The sequence below is a fragment of the Borostomias antarcticus genome, assembly GCF_949987555.1.
Source record: "Borostomias antarcticus genome assembly, chromosome: 4".
NCBI classification, from domain to species: domain Eukaryota; kingdom Metazoa; phylum Chordata; class Actinopteri; order Stomiiformes; family Stomiidae; genus Borostomias; species Borostomias antarcticus.
Genome location: NC_140237.1, coordinates 33,456,128 through 33,471,203, shown reverse-complemented (window position 1 = coordinate 33,471,203; position 15,076 = coordinate 33,456,128). Strand labels below are relative to the sequence as shown.

The 15,076-nt window shown below is 43.5% G+C and overlaps 2 protein-coding genes across 7 annotated transcripts in view; one reads left to right on the top strand and one right to left on the bottom strand.

Annotated features, from left to right (window-relative positions):
• Nucleotides 1-1,383: 1,383 nt before the first annotated feature.
• Nucleotides 1,384-5,615, top strand: bcl2l10 (BCL2 like 10). Its single transcript, XM_084437538.1, has 3 exons — nt 1,384-1,460; nt 2,300-2,740; nt 4,598-5,615. Exons 2-3 carry the CDS (start codon nt 2,303-2,305, stop codon nt 4,718-4,720), a joined length of 561 nt encoding a protein of 186 aa, XP_084293664.1. The 5' UTR covers nt 1,384-1,460; nt 2,300-2,302; the 3' UTR covers nt 4,721-5,615.
• A 5,874-nt stretch (nt 5,616-11,489) lies between these two features.
• trpm7 (transient receptor potential cation channel, subfamily M, member 7) overlaps nt 11,490-15,076 on the bottom strand; it is a 46,329-nt gene continuing 42,742 nt past the window's right edge. For all 6 annotated transcript variants that reach the window (XM_084436881.1, XM_084436885.1, XM_084436883.1 and 3 more), the window contains exons 39-40: nt 12,548-12,654; nt 11,490-12,401 (exon numbers count right to left, since the gene is read on the bottom strand). In XM_084436881.1, the coding sequence (XP_084293007.1) occupies nt 12,289-12,401; nt 12,548-12,654 (220 nt within the window). In that variant the 3' untranslated portion in view covers nt 11,490-12,288. The remainder of the gene's footprint in view (nt 12,402-12,547; nt 12,655-15,076) is intronic.

Genomic DNA, 15,076 nt, shown 5'->3' with positions numbered 1-15,076 from the left:
CCTCTCTGTTGCATGGGGGTGCTTTTCCAACCTCTATTTGGATACTGTACACTGCACATTTGAATCATTTATTTATGTCCACATGAATAGAAATACAAAGGACATAAACACACACACACACACAGGCACACACACAGTCTCACACACAAAATCCATACAAATATATTGCTGCTCTTATTCAGCTTAGCAAAGTCAATATATACAGAATGTCAAAGCAATCGTTTGACATTTCGCCACAGGAGACTATTTATTAGATTGGACGACTACATATCCACCGTTTATCAGGTTAATATTCCTAAACCGTATATTTTTTAGGGTGATTATTACTGACATTATTACTCATACAGTTAGCACTATTGTTTGGAATATATTATAGAAAATGAAAGCCGGTCTAAAAGCCCTTGACTGACCCCTAGAGCACAGATGGCCCAGTCCCAGAGCCAGAAGCATGACCCTGACTGTACTTAGGTCCTAGCCATGCACAGTATCACAGATCTCTTGTATATTACGTCACTGCCACTTTCTACTGTTCAGTTTCCCCCTGTAGACTGTTGCATGTAACAGATAGACAATGTAACAGTCAGGTTTGCCCAGAGTGAAAACGTAGGTCCCTCTCAGATCTATGTGCAATACTGTTTGTAAACCATCTAATAATGTCCTGGTTATCCAGAGAGACAGATAGCAACACTTGCAGTATTGTTGTAACTATAGGCCTACAACTTTTTCTTCACTCTTGTAAGATGAATGGATCGTATGTACACAGCCAATTCAGTATGAGAAAAAATAAATGTTTAAAGTATTGGTAAACTGTGTTTTTGAGTGCATTCTTGTTGTTTATTTGATTTTGGTCGTGCCATGGGGTTTTGCATTAATTACAAGGCATGTTACATTCTTCGAACAGTGTTGATTGGATAGTTAATTGGACACTGACTGTTGTTGATGATAATACTAATACTACTACTATTACTACTACTACTACTAATAATAATAATAATAATAATAATAATAATAATAATATGGACTATATGTAGCCTATGTTATATTTTCCTAATCTTGTCATCAACTCTCTTGGGCTTTTGGTTATTCCATTGATTGATATTGTTAAATATAATGACGCCCAGTGTGGGCGGGGAGAGCGGATAAATGGGGAAAGGGTGAGTAGAGGAAAGGGTGAGTAGAGGAAAGGGTGAGTAGAGGAAAGGGTGAGTAGAGGAAAGGCTGAGTAGAGGAAAGGCTGAGTAGAGGAAAGGGTGAGTAGAGGAAAGGGTGAGCAGAGCAGGAGGAAAGGCTGAGTAGAGGAAAGGCTGAGTAGAGGAAAGACTAGAGGAAAGGGTGAGTAGAGGAAAGGCTGACTAGAGGAAAGGCTGAGCAGAGCAGGAGCAGGAAACACCGCTGCCGAGTCAACTCGCTGTCCTTCCGTCGTCTGTACACTCAGAGGGTAGTCTGACATCGCTGGGAGGGTGAGCTTTTCTTTCATTTTCACCCTGAAACCTGTAAACAATCTGAATTTAGGTCGACTTGTCATTGATTATGTTAGACACATTCACAGTTTTGATGTTTAGAGAATGGATCGAAATGCTCTGTCTGTCACAGACTTCAATCTTAGCTGCCCGGTCTCTGCGCTCGGCTCCTTTGTGTCTCATCATTTGACAGATGCAACGTAGCAGCTAGCAGGCTAGCAAGCTAAAACCATCCAAATGAACAGGCTAAGGGGTTTCATTTCACTGCTACTTACTGTTTAGACTTATGTCCCATTTAGGTGATCTTCTCTTAAAAGGATCTCTCACCAGAAACTGTAGTAGCCAGCTGACGTTATTAGATTGAACTTACTAGTAAGATCTAGACATAGCCTAGCTAGCTAGCTACATTAGCTAAGACCACTCGCATACATTTCAATTTCATAGACTAGTCCAGTCCCATTTCAGCAAGTGAACAGAGCATCTTAAGTCTGTAACGTATTTTGGCAGCTGACTGGCCTGGCAACCTAGTCCATCTAAAGTCCCTTAGTTTTGATTTCAATCAAATGATTAGTTGTGAGCCAAACACAGCATTGGTGCTGCTATTGCTGCATTGTCCATGGCTATATCATATATATATATATATATATCATATATATGGCTATATCAGAGCCCAACGTTACAATTTAGGGGCAAAATGAGTTAGGCCTAAATGCACAAACCATTTCCATGCATACACAAACAATTTCCACGCACAAGAAGTCACAGACCCTCAAGAGTTTGAAGACCATTCTTATCCTATAAAGGAAATGTTTGGGTTTGCTTGCTTTTTTTCTCTCTAGAAAATGTCGTGTAGGCTGTGGAAAGAGACCCTTGCTCTGGCGGAGGACTACCTGTCCTTCTGCAGCACAAGCCCACAGCCAGCCCCTCCCCCTCCCAGCGAGTCAGCAGCTGCCATGAGACACCTAGCGCAGGAGATGGAGACCCAGCACCGGGCGCGGTTCCTCGTGCTCGCCCAGAACTTCCTGCACCAGTGTGGGCCGGACCCCTGCGCCAGCCTGAGGAGGGTGATGGAGGAGATGGTTGGAGACGGGACGCTGAATTGGGGGAGGGTGGTGTCCCTCTTCACCTTCACGGGGGTGCTGGCCAGTCAGCTGCAGGAGGGGAGGGTGCCGGGGCAGGACCTTGGGCAGGGGGCTGACAGCAGCAGGGGGCTGGCTGAGACCATCGCTGACTACCTGGGAGAGGAGAAGAGAGACTGGCTGCTGGAGAATGAGGGCTGGGTAAGTCTGATCATCTCATTATCTGTCTGTCTCTCACTCTCTCACACACACACACACACACACATACACACACACACACATACACACACACACGTACTCACTTGTATATTAAATATAGCTGTGGTTTTTAGAACTGAAGGGAGGATGTAGGTTGAAAAGCTACTTTGACGCTTGTAATTGACACTTTTTTTCCCAAGTGCTGGCACTGTGAATCATGCCTTATCTGGTCTCTCCTGGACCATACCCCCCTATTCTGGTCTCTCCTGGACCATACCCACCTATTCTGGTCTCTCCTGGACCATACCCCCCTATTCTGGTCTCTCCTGGACCATACCCCCCTATTCTGGTCTCTCCTGGACCATACCCACCTATTCTGGTCTCTCCTGGACCATACCCCCCCTATTCTGGTCTCTCCTGGACCATACCCCCCTATTCTGGTCTCTCCTGGACCATACCCCCCTATTCTGGTCTCTCCTGGACCACACCCCATTTCTCTGGTCTCTCTGTAGATCAGAGGAGCGTTGAGACCTTCGCCTGTGGCTACTGTGATTATGGGAATTGGAGAGTATAACTGGCCAGGAATCTCTGGAATGTCCTAAACGTACAGGAAAGCAGAAAGCACTGACAAGGACTAGCATATTTCGTAGAATGGGGTGAGAAGTTATGTTAAGTTTCATGCTTTTTAATTATTTTTTTCCACAAATTAATTTAAAAAAAAAAGAATTCCCTAGAGTAAAACTCCGTAGTTTTAAAAAACTTGAGTCTGCAGCTACTGACACCGGGCCTGATGTGTCATTCAAGTCCACCTACGCTGTAACCTTTTTGTGTGGGTGCTGTAAAAGGTGACTCATTCCCAGGGAATTTTAATGATGGTGCTCTGGATTTGAGTTTGATTCTGAGGCCAAGATTTGAAGCCACACTTGACGGCAGTAGGAGCCAGCGCATGACGGCGATGCCCCACACAGTCTGGGACAGCTCAGCCAAGAGGGCTTCAGACTCAAAACCCAAGCACTGTTGCAGCTGGACATGTTATCTGCTTTTATGAATGGATTTCCCCCTCCACACACACACACACACACACACACACACACACACACACACACACACACACACACTCACCCCTCCCCAACTGGCAGCTGGTCCTAACAGACAAATGCAACTAACTGAGCCAGATGTACTTGATCGTAACGCTCTAGTAACCTCCATACTGGGCTATCACGAGTTGTTAGTAGATGACTAAAGAGACAAAGGGCAAACTCTCTCTCTGGGCTTAGACAACAGGTGCTTCCCCTGGGCTGTGGTTTCATATGAAAACACAAGGGACAGGACCTAACGCAGGTTGAGTACTTCCCCCATTTCAGCCTCAAGTATTCTGATAAAGAAATGAAATAACGACTGGAATACCTATGTAGAGACCAGCCTACTGTAATTAGTTTCTGTATTTTGTTATATTTTTGTATACTTTTTATACCAACTCTTTTTTTTTATACCATGTTTACCTATATTTAGGCTTTTTTTCTGGTTTGCAGAGGGACTAGCATGCATCCCACAGCCAGAACAGGGTTCTGTAGTAACTAGTGCCTGAGCAGTCCTGAGTTATGTCCTATAATGAGTATGCAGTATGCATTGTAGGGCGATTAGACTGACTGATGAACCTGATGTCTTTCAGTACCGCTTGGGTTTCTCCTATTTTGTGACCGTTTTAATCGCATGGCTGCAGGATGTGTTGGCAAACAATGCTTGATTTTCCCCCCCCCCCCCCCCCCCCGGGAGGGGGAAGTTCCCTCAGCCCTGTCCTAACCTGCTCGGCCTCTTCTCAACCCCCGCCTGTAACCCTGGATGTGTTGTCTCTCGCAGGAGGGGTTCTGTAAGTTCTCCTGCCACGCCAGGGAGGTGAACCAAGACTCCTCCATGAAGACGGCCCTGTTCGCTGCCGCCGGCGTGGGCATCGCAGGGTTAACCTTCCTCCTGGTGCGCTAGTCGGCGTTCTCCACCAATCGCCCACCACAGTCGTCCCCCAGTTTCAGTTCTCACAGCTTGTATGGGTTTAGGTTTTTGCTGGGTTTCAGTGACATCATTTAGAAACTAATGTAGCCTGCAGTTCGCCACCCCGTTAGATTCCAGGGGATTGGGGTTTTCAGTCCTCATATGAATGTCTGCACTTATTTTCCACAGACCCATAACTTCAATTATGACACATGTATCATTCACACCAGGAGACGGTAAGAATGAATCCGATGCCTTCAGAAATGACGTAATCCAATAAGTGATGTCAGTGAGCATATCCGGGGGAGGGAGACGCTTTTCATCGTCTTGTTTCTAAAGCACAGCACCCTCAGGTCGTGTTTGACTGAGCTCGGTCTGTATTCTCCACTGTGCAGCTGTACGTTCACAGACGAGTAGAATTTCAGTTGGCAGACCTCTTATCGATTTTGTGTCCTCATTTAACGTGTCTGCTGCCTTTTATACTTATGTTGAGCTGAGTGGTGAAAATGGCAAACAACCATTTTGGTGTAATAAACGTTTAAATTAATATATTATATTTATATGAAATTAAACTGTTAACATTCACGATTTGACCCGTTGCAGATTAATTTGTTTTTGTTTCTTCATTGTTTTCTCCTGTGCTGTCGTATTCACGTGATGTGTGGTTTACATGGGCTGTATGATGGTCTACTGTGTGAGTGATACGACAGTGGTGCTACCGCGTGTTCTCAATTTCTCTCATATCTGTTCAACAGGGATACATTTTTAATTGGAACTTTTATTCAGATATTAACAAATTGTCATGGCAACGTCCCCACAGATCTTTCTGTAGCATTATATTTTTGCATTGTTTTATTTATTTATATCACTGTTTCATAATAAAAATCAACTTCAATCATGGGAGTTTGTTCGTTGAGAGAGTGTGTTGTGTTTCACAGTGATGCTGTTCCCCTTTCACCTGTGTAGCTGTGGTTCTGTGCTGTCGGTCGCGGACCTGTCGGGAGCGGGGCCTCCGGCTCCACATCCTCTCGCTCGCGACGTTTCTCAGAATCACTGAAAGAAAAGCGCTGACTTGCATCCTGTTAAACGGCACAGCGTTTCGTTTCTGAGAATGATGCAGCTTTCTCTGGAAAATGCGGTCTTTGCGTCACACCACAACATGACCAATATCTCTAACATGTCACTCCAAATGTCTGAAAGGATTTCCAAATACAATTTGCAAGCGAATAAGTGGTCAAAACGTACTAATTACAAATACTTAACTACATTCGGATGGAGAGAAAAAAAGCTTCCTATCTTTATTCTCCTTTTCCATACACAGACGTAATGAATTAATTATGAGGCCAGGGAATCCAGTCTGTCTGGGACACTTTGTACCTGCTGTCACTCAGACCTCTGTGTGGGACTAAAGTACACCCTGTACCTAGATGCAGTCGGTTGAAACCACTGAACAACTGAGAGAACAGCCCTACTGTGAAGGTGGAGTTTTTAATGCCTTTGATCTCTCCACTGTTGATATGCGTGCCAAATCAAGGGGTCCATCATTGCCAAGGCCCAGACAGAGACACTGGCTTTAGGCCTGATCTAATCTGCCCGCTCTCTCGTTAGCGGGACTGACGGCTCTCACTGTTGTGGCTTTCCATCGGCCGCCCGCACACACACACACACACCGTCATCATGCTCGGTGCCCTCACAGTACCTGAGGCATGGATAAAGCAGCTCCCATGGTCTCCAACCTAGTTAGACTCGGCACCATGTCTGTAGACACACACACACAGAGTTACACAGAAACACGTTGACAGTTACACAATTCAGTGTATGAGCCAAACCCTTTCCTGGGCCTCTAGCCGCCGGTCAGTGGGATGCTGCAGCGTCAGGTCATTCAGCTGCTCAGAAACACCTTTGGAATCAGACCCAGACAGACTTTAGACAAGTCTAAATAAGTATTGTGCGGTTTTGCATACCAGGTGAATGTTCACAACATTACAACATTCACAACATTAGAATGCCAAATGTATTGAGTGTTTTGGGTATATATTTGTTTTTTCAACATCTAACAGCCCTTCTTTTGTGTTCTGTGTGAATCTGTTTTTGAGTGACCGTGACTGAGTGGTTTGTGTCGGGACACCGCTGGGCTCTGGAGCTGGGAGGAGGACGAGGGGTGTTGGAACCACAACTGGGCCACTCACACAAAGACCATGCTGTCCCCTCATAGGCCCTCAGACAAACACACACACACACACAGAGGCAGTGATGTGACTGTTTGTGTCATAGGATCTGAGTGTTTCCTGTGGACTTGTTTGACCCCCCCTGACAGAACCACACCAGAACTTCACAAACAGACCGGGCATATTAAATCCTAGTTATTAGTACGGTCTGCTTATTTTATGGATTATGGAGATTACCCGATCCTGGGGATGCTCGCTTCAGGGGACCTCGCTTAAGGGCTGGAGCTATAATATTGGCTTATTCTATAAGCTGATAGATACGGTCTGGATAAACGTGTTTATGAGACACACTGCTCTAGATTCAGCTCTTCCGTCTGTGTGATAAGAGGGTTTGGAGATGGGTGTGTCTGGGTTCACCAGAGGTCTGATCTGATTGGGTAGGAGGGTGGGGTCACGACCTCCAGACGGTGCTCTCAGGGCCAGCGATCTATAATGTAGCCGACTGCTCCAGCCTGCTCTGTGAGGTCAGCGATCCTGATCCCCCTGTACTCCAAGCTGAGCCTGTTTTCGCATCGTCACCTAAAACCTGCCCGGCAACACACCCAAACAACCCCACCCACAGGACAGACAGAGCAGGAGGAAAGAGGTCAGGGGGTTTGAAACATGTAAACTCACTGACCCAAGGATGGAACCACAACAACAGAATGCAACGTGAAGGACTGAGTAGCCACCATCAGTGTGACTGGGTTGTTGAGTTGGTGAGAGGACTGACTCACTCTCTAGGACTGGGAGCTGATTTGAGCTGGGAATCGTTTTGCGAATCCGGTTCTTGAATTTGATTCCGGTTCGTGAATTGGATTCCGGTTCTTAAACTATTATTTTTTCCGATTTCTACGTTGAATGAGTGTACTTAAATCTTCATTAACCTGAACATAGTTTTACCACCCTCATTAATATGGTACGCACCAGCGCCTAAGAGAAGGACAAGGGATCATTACTATGAATCAGTGGAGGCTGGTGACTCAAGACACTGGGGAGGACAGGAGGAAAATATGCAGCTTGGCTAATCCCGCGAGAGGGTGTGTGATCAAGAGACATGTTTGCATTGTTATCATTCCTCACTATTTATTAAGTTTATGGCCATTTAGTCGGCCCTAACAACATAATTGAATAATCCATCCCTAGCCCCGTCTGCCCAGGACCCCTGCCAAATATGAACGCTGTCATGCCGACAGTGTCTGAGGAAAATGGAAACTGACAGACAGACAGAGATACAGAGGTTTGCTCTTGTATGTATTAGATATGTTATTCAAAATTCGTTATTCGTTATGTAACCGAACCGAATTATCAGACCAGTTTCGGCTCGATCAAACTAAGACACCCCCTGGTCAGAACCCCACCCCCCACACACACACACACACACACACACACACCTCAACTGGTCTGTTCTGACGGACCAGTCTCTCAATCCCACTCTAATGCCCTTGCTGAAAGCTTTGGGAACCCTTTAATGTCTAGCTGAGTACCTAGGGCTGGAATGAGTAGCTGATTAGCACTGATAAGATACTGTAAGGACAAGCAATTACAAGAATTCCAATGTAGCCTACCTGTGTCCGTACTTGTTACACATGGCAAATAAACTTTCTATCCTATTCTAACTTTGGTGCCCAGCCCTAGAGCAGGCTGGCGATTATGAGTAGGTTACATAAACAAACTGATCTGAATCTGACATTCTCCCCTCTCCTTCGGTCACTGACAGAGACCGATGACCACGGTACATGTCATCCATTTCCCTGTCTGACAGATGGAACAGCCAGGCTATTTTAGTCGTAGTCGCTCTGATATGGCGTGATTAGATCTCTGTCCATTCCGGACACAGAGATAAAGAAACTAGACTCGGTATCTGGACAGGAAAACTGGGAGCTCTGATCTAATGCGGTTAGAGATTGTATCTCCTCATGGCGCATGTGTCACAGGTGGGGATCGAACCACCGACCTTCCACATGGCAAACTTGACTTTACTGTAGGCTACAACTATTATGTATTTGGGCCTTTCATTCAAAGGGAAGGCTACTCGCCAAACAACCTCAGCGACCCATGTCAAGTGTTTGTGATGTTTCATGGGTAACTCAGAATGCAAATTGGACTTTTGGCCCTAGAATGGAGCTCTCCTCCATCCTGAAAGACTACACATTCATCTTTTATTGGTTTATTTAGGTAACTTAAATACAAATGCTGTAGGCTAAACCTCAATGTATATGTGGTGTATTACTTATTACAATGCAGGGGTGCTGTAGGTATACATGGTAACTTAATAAAAACAGACAGACAAGATGAGAGCACTTTCAAAGAATCTAGACAGCTGAAATAATTTCAGACATTTTCGTGTGCACACCGCTTATTTAGATGTACACAGTCATTAACAGACATCAGATCAGGGCCTGACTCTTAGACACGGATCTCATCCTCCCGTCTTTACTTCATCCTCACTCTCCTATTGGAGAATGCAGACATCCTTCTTCATCACACTCTCGACCTTCTCTCCGTTGCTCACAGCCTTCAACATCGCCACCATCTGGCCAGGAGAAAGAAGAGCACACATTAGCACAGAGAGTCGCCCGTCTACAAAAGGAAGCTTAGCTGCATGCTAACCTCACATCACCTATTCAGAGGAGGGAGTTTAAGTCCAAAGTGCAAACTCCAACAAGACCCCCTGCTGTTTCTGTTGATCTGGTTCAGTTAAAGGATTAACATCGTGGTTGAATGTGACACTTGACAGTTGTATACTGTAGGCAACATCAAAATAAATGTCTATCATTTGTTTTATTATTCAGTCACAGGGACGCCGTAAGGAGGGTAAAAGTTAGGATGATTCAAAGGGCCCTGCACTAACAATAAGTTAGCTCAAATGAACGAAATGACTCGAAAAAAGATTCGGTCTTTGACTAAAAGAGATTCAAAGATTCGAATTTCCCACCACTAGCAAAACCAGTGCCGTAGTCCTATTTTGCGTTAGACCATGGTTCTTTGTCACAAACAAAATGCAGCAGGCATAGGCCTACTGGGCTTTTAAACAGTATCGCAGGAGAGCTTGTCTCGTTCATGCAGGTTAAATACAATAATAATAATGACATTCTACTACAAAAACGTTCACCTTTGCCGTATCAGGGAACCCTCCAGACTCCAGTTTTGAGAATACCAGTTTTCCATTCACAGTCACCTCAAAGCTGGCTGTGGGAGATATGGGATGAACCAGTTGTAACGTTATCAGTCAGAAAATATCAACAGCATGCTAAATCCATCCCAGATTTCACCCCAGAACACTACTGTAATGGCACCGAATTACTGTGTAAAAAGACTTGATCTTACAGCGCCTCCCCGTGGCCCCGGTCAGCACTGCACCGGGAACAGCGCGCTTTACCGCGGACGCCAGGTCCTGATAGCGCCGGGCGTACCCTCATCCGCTACTGTAAACAACAAACACAAACAGAAACGCGATAAATGGCGTATATAACTCTAATTGTATATAACTATAGGCTACTATGGGTCACTATAGGCTACTGTGATCGTTGTTCCAGGTCACGGTTTCAACTTGGCGATACTGGTAATTTTAACAAGCAAAGGAAAACGCCGGAGTAACTATAGCCTATGATTGCCTCTCTGAATAAATTCATAATTTGTTAATAATAATAAAATAATATACTTTGTCAATAATTAAACTAGGCCTATCTAGGCCGCATTAATAAAAAATGATACTCACCAATATTCTACATGGACTGTGACAGACATGGTTGGTTTCTCACTTTGTCTCCTTGTTGGCGGTCAGCTGAGTAACAGCAAGGCTGTATGAGTGAGATGGTTTCCAGCACAGGTGAGCGCAGGATTAATAATGTGCCTAGTCATGATCATGACCATACCTTCAGAGGTAACCACACCCCGCGCGCAGGTGTTCAAACCAGTTGGTCTAGTATTTAAACTCTTGACTGACAAAGTCTTTGAATGAAAGCCACTATTTTTTGTCTTGATGTCATGAGAAACCTCACACTTAGTTCCTCATATAGTAACTAGTGTCATAGTGTGTGTTTTCTGTGAGTCTTCTTCAGAATTTAGATGTCAGTATGTTATGAATTATAATCAAATAAGGAATACTACAATAGGTAAATAGTTGCCTGGGATCAAAAGGGCCCAATGAAAATGTTAACTAAACACACACACACACAAAAGTTGGCAGCTAAAACAGCTCCCATTGGACCTCAGCATATCAGTTGGATCAAAACTGCCTCTCCCTCACGAACAGAGGCTTCTGTGTGTGTGTGTGTGTATGTGTGCGCACACCCTATGGAGGTATTGGTGTGTCAACAGCTGCAGTCATACTGTGGAATTCGTGTGCCTCGTCATACTGACTAATTCAAAGAGTTGTACCTGCACTACGTTCACAATGTATGCCAAATGGTGCCCAAAAAGAATGCATCCAATATCAACATACTGTATCCGTTTGTCTGTGAATGTGTGACTTGTGTGTGTTAAAATAGCACTTGTTCAGAATATTTTCTCATTTTATTAGTTTAAAATGATATACAGTACAAAATGTATACAGTTATATACCTTTAAGTTTCTCAGTTCCCCTGCATAAAATATTATAATTTCATCTGTTCAACTCATGCCAGATAACAGTATCTATAAGATACACTAGATCGTAATTTGCTCATACACTTGATGACAAAGAAAGAACATCGTACCTTTGTAACATTAAAAACTATCAGCAATTTTTGGTGGACACACTTTAAAAGTTCAACACATAAAAATTACATATATTGTACTGTAAAAGTTGCATTGCAATCTGCCCATATTTTACAAGATTTTCAAATTCAGATATATTTTGTCATTAAGTATGAACCATAAATGCCATAATACATTTACTTGTACATTTATAAAAAGAAATCGCATGACATTCTGCATAAAGGTTTGCAGATAGCATCTCAGCAGGCCCTTCCAAGCCTGCAACTGACAATGCACTGAGAACTGCTTTAGTTCTTTACAAGGCAACTCCTCGAAGTTCATAATAAATACTAGACCCTCTCTATGCAGTGATATTGTACCTGTTGATATCAATTTTAAATATACTCATATTAACATATAAACTTATAAAAAAACACATTTTTTAAAAGCTCTTCCCATTTACATATTTTTAAAAAATAATCATGTTTTTTTGATTTGTGTTTGACACAGCGTCTGGTAGGACACACAAAAACGTAACACGGTCTGCATGCATTGGTCTCCATAGAAACAGGCGTGGCTCTTCCAGTTGCTTGGATGAGGTGTGTGAACTAGCTTCTCTGAGCTCTAACCAATGGGATTAAAAGCATCAGGCCCTTTCTCTCCTGTACTGGCCACTCACAGCATGAGCCTCATTGATTGGCGGGACTCCTTAACCCCGCCCCCAGGGTCGTGGGGGTCGTCCTGCTGGAGGGTCAGTTTGTCTGGTGTGTATTCATTCCTCTTTAGATCTGGTCACAGGAAACAGAAGGAGAGCTGGTTTGAGTTTACACAACCAGGAATTGGTTGTTGGTGCTAGCCTGTCATACAAATAAAGCTTTGATTGAATGATTGACTGTCAAGAGAAGCTAAAAGCAAACCGGAATAATTCCCTCACCTGGAAGTTTGAGTTTCCGGCAGCAGGAATTGCAGTGGTGTTTTGCTCGGAAGTTTCGAATCGCGTCATCTCCTAGGTTGGCAGGCCCAAATATCATATCATAGGATCTGCAGAGGACAGTTGAGAGACTGTTATGCCTGTGTGTCCGGGGCTACAGCCCCAGATGTTTAATGAATAGCTCCGGATTTATTTTTTGTACATGTATATCTGTTACAGTAACAGTCAAAAGTACAATTGAATGAGAGGGTGCGTCCAAACTTTTGACTCGTACTGTACGGTACTATACAATTTATTTTCTTTACAAAAAAATATATCCGGGGCTGTATACTGTATATATCCGTCATTCCGATTATGCATTAAGGCCCTCGAAAATAATACATCACACACAAGTAGCCTACATTTTGGGTCCTCTGTGTGTCATTCAAGAGGACTGCTGCTCACTACTTGGCACGTGCACATTTTGTGTGAGCATGAGAGTCGGAATGACAGAGAGAGCGCACGTGTCCTTGTTGGTGTTGGCTTGGCAAGATGGAAATAAGCTTCTTCTTCAAAAAGAAAACGGATTTTTAGTGAGGATCAGGCGCCGGCGAGGTTAGAGGTGGTGGAGGAAGGGGAGGAGTCAGGATGTGAGAGCGCCACCGCCTCATCCAACGGTACAAGCTCAGGTTGGGGAAGAAGGCTTTTAAGCTAGCTAGTCTGGCGCAAACATTTGTGTCAAGGCACACCATTTATGACTATAAGCCCCGTTTACCGCCTCAAGTGAATTAACTTATCCCCAGCCAGATCCATATTTAGACGTAACATTAGTTGGCTAGTTAACGTTAATGTTAGTTGTCTGTGTCTCACATCTTATTCATTTTACTCTGAAATAACTTGAAAATGGTGCAATTATCAGGTGAAAATCTAAAGATTTCTGGGAATAAGCAGCTACAGTATGTCGTTAGCTATTTATGGCTAGTAGCTAGTTAACAGCCTATTTTGTTATAAGTAAAATCTTACGGCGCGCATTCTTCTCACTCCTTTTGGAGCTAAGCCGCTGATGTCTTTGAATCCTAGAAATGCCCCTGAATATCACTATGAGTACCCCCAAAATGGTGCCTGGTGTCCAGATCCATTCCTACTAGAGATGCACCGATCCACTTTTTTCAGTTCCAATCCAATTCTGATACCTGAATTTGGTTATCTGCCGATACCGATCTGATAGATACCAGTGGTCTTTTTTATTGAATAATTATTTATCATTAACTTAATTATCATTAAAGCAATACATCGCGATTGACTAAAAGTAAGATGAATCGTCCAGTCTACTCAGAAAGATAATACATTGACCATTTATTACCTTTTAAAACTCGCGCCCCCGGGACGCAGCATTCAGTCGAAGTGCGCATGCGCAACGTTGTGCTTAAACACAGTAGTAGCTAACTATTCCGGCGTCTATGGATATCATGTGTTTTTTAGCTCAATGATATCATAGTGGAGGTGAGAAAACCGAAGCGAAAAATCACAGAGGAAGCCAGAAAAAGAAAAAGACAATCTGATAACTTTATGACAGTGCACTTACTCGCAGAGCCTGTGGGGGCGCAGTTCCGAGAAAAAAAGAGAAAACGCTATGTATTGCTTTAATATACACTTTTTACACTTTGCAAACACCATATTCTTACTGTATTGTTACTGTACTGCATTTAACTGTTTTTATTATTAGGATATGTTGTATCTTGTTGTTGAGCTAAAACATAATCATTTTACCCAACGTATGGTATATTGGATGTACTGTAGGTAGGCCTAACAATGAAAGAATCCTTGAATCCTACTATATATTCATTTTTGCGTATCAGCGCCCACTTTCAACAAATAAAAATAACTTATTTATAAAATATAAGCTTAGGATGAGACCCCCTGTCTGCTCTCCTGTCACTCACTCTGCATGTAACAGAGGTTGGTAACACTTTACAATAAGGGTACATTAATAAGAATTAGTTAATGCATTATTAAGCATTAAGTAACAGTTAACTAATGTCTCTATAAACCATTTACCTATGTTATTTATGTTAACTAAGGTCAACTCACCTCACCTTAACTAATGTATTAATTAACATTAGTAACCTAACCTAACCCTAAATAAGCATTAGTTAACAGTTAACTCATGTTTTTTTGACCCTTATTGTAAAGTGTGACCAGTAGGTCTCATCAGCCCCAGTCGAGAGCAACGGTGTCATAAGGAGAGGGAGAATGGCTCTAGTTTACACATTTTCAACATTGGGTTTAAATCTGAAGTATTGCCAAACAGACATTTGCTTTTGGAAATACTCCGCGTCCTCGGCAACGTCAGGCCGTTACCCGATCCGTGAACCACGTCTGTATCAGAGGCGGATGCCGATAGCGAATCGGATCAGTCCCATCTCTAGTTCCTACTTTCACACATTTCTCCAGTATCTAGTAACATCAATAAGGGGGTGAAAACTAGCCTCCTAAGACCATGCTGATCACGTGACCGCACATTCTGTTTCACTCCACCGATCAGTCTGTCAA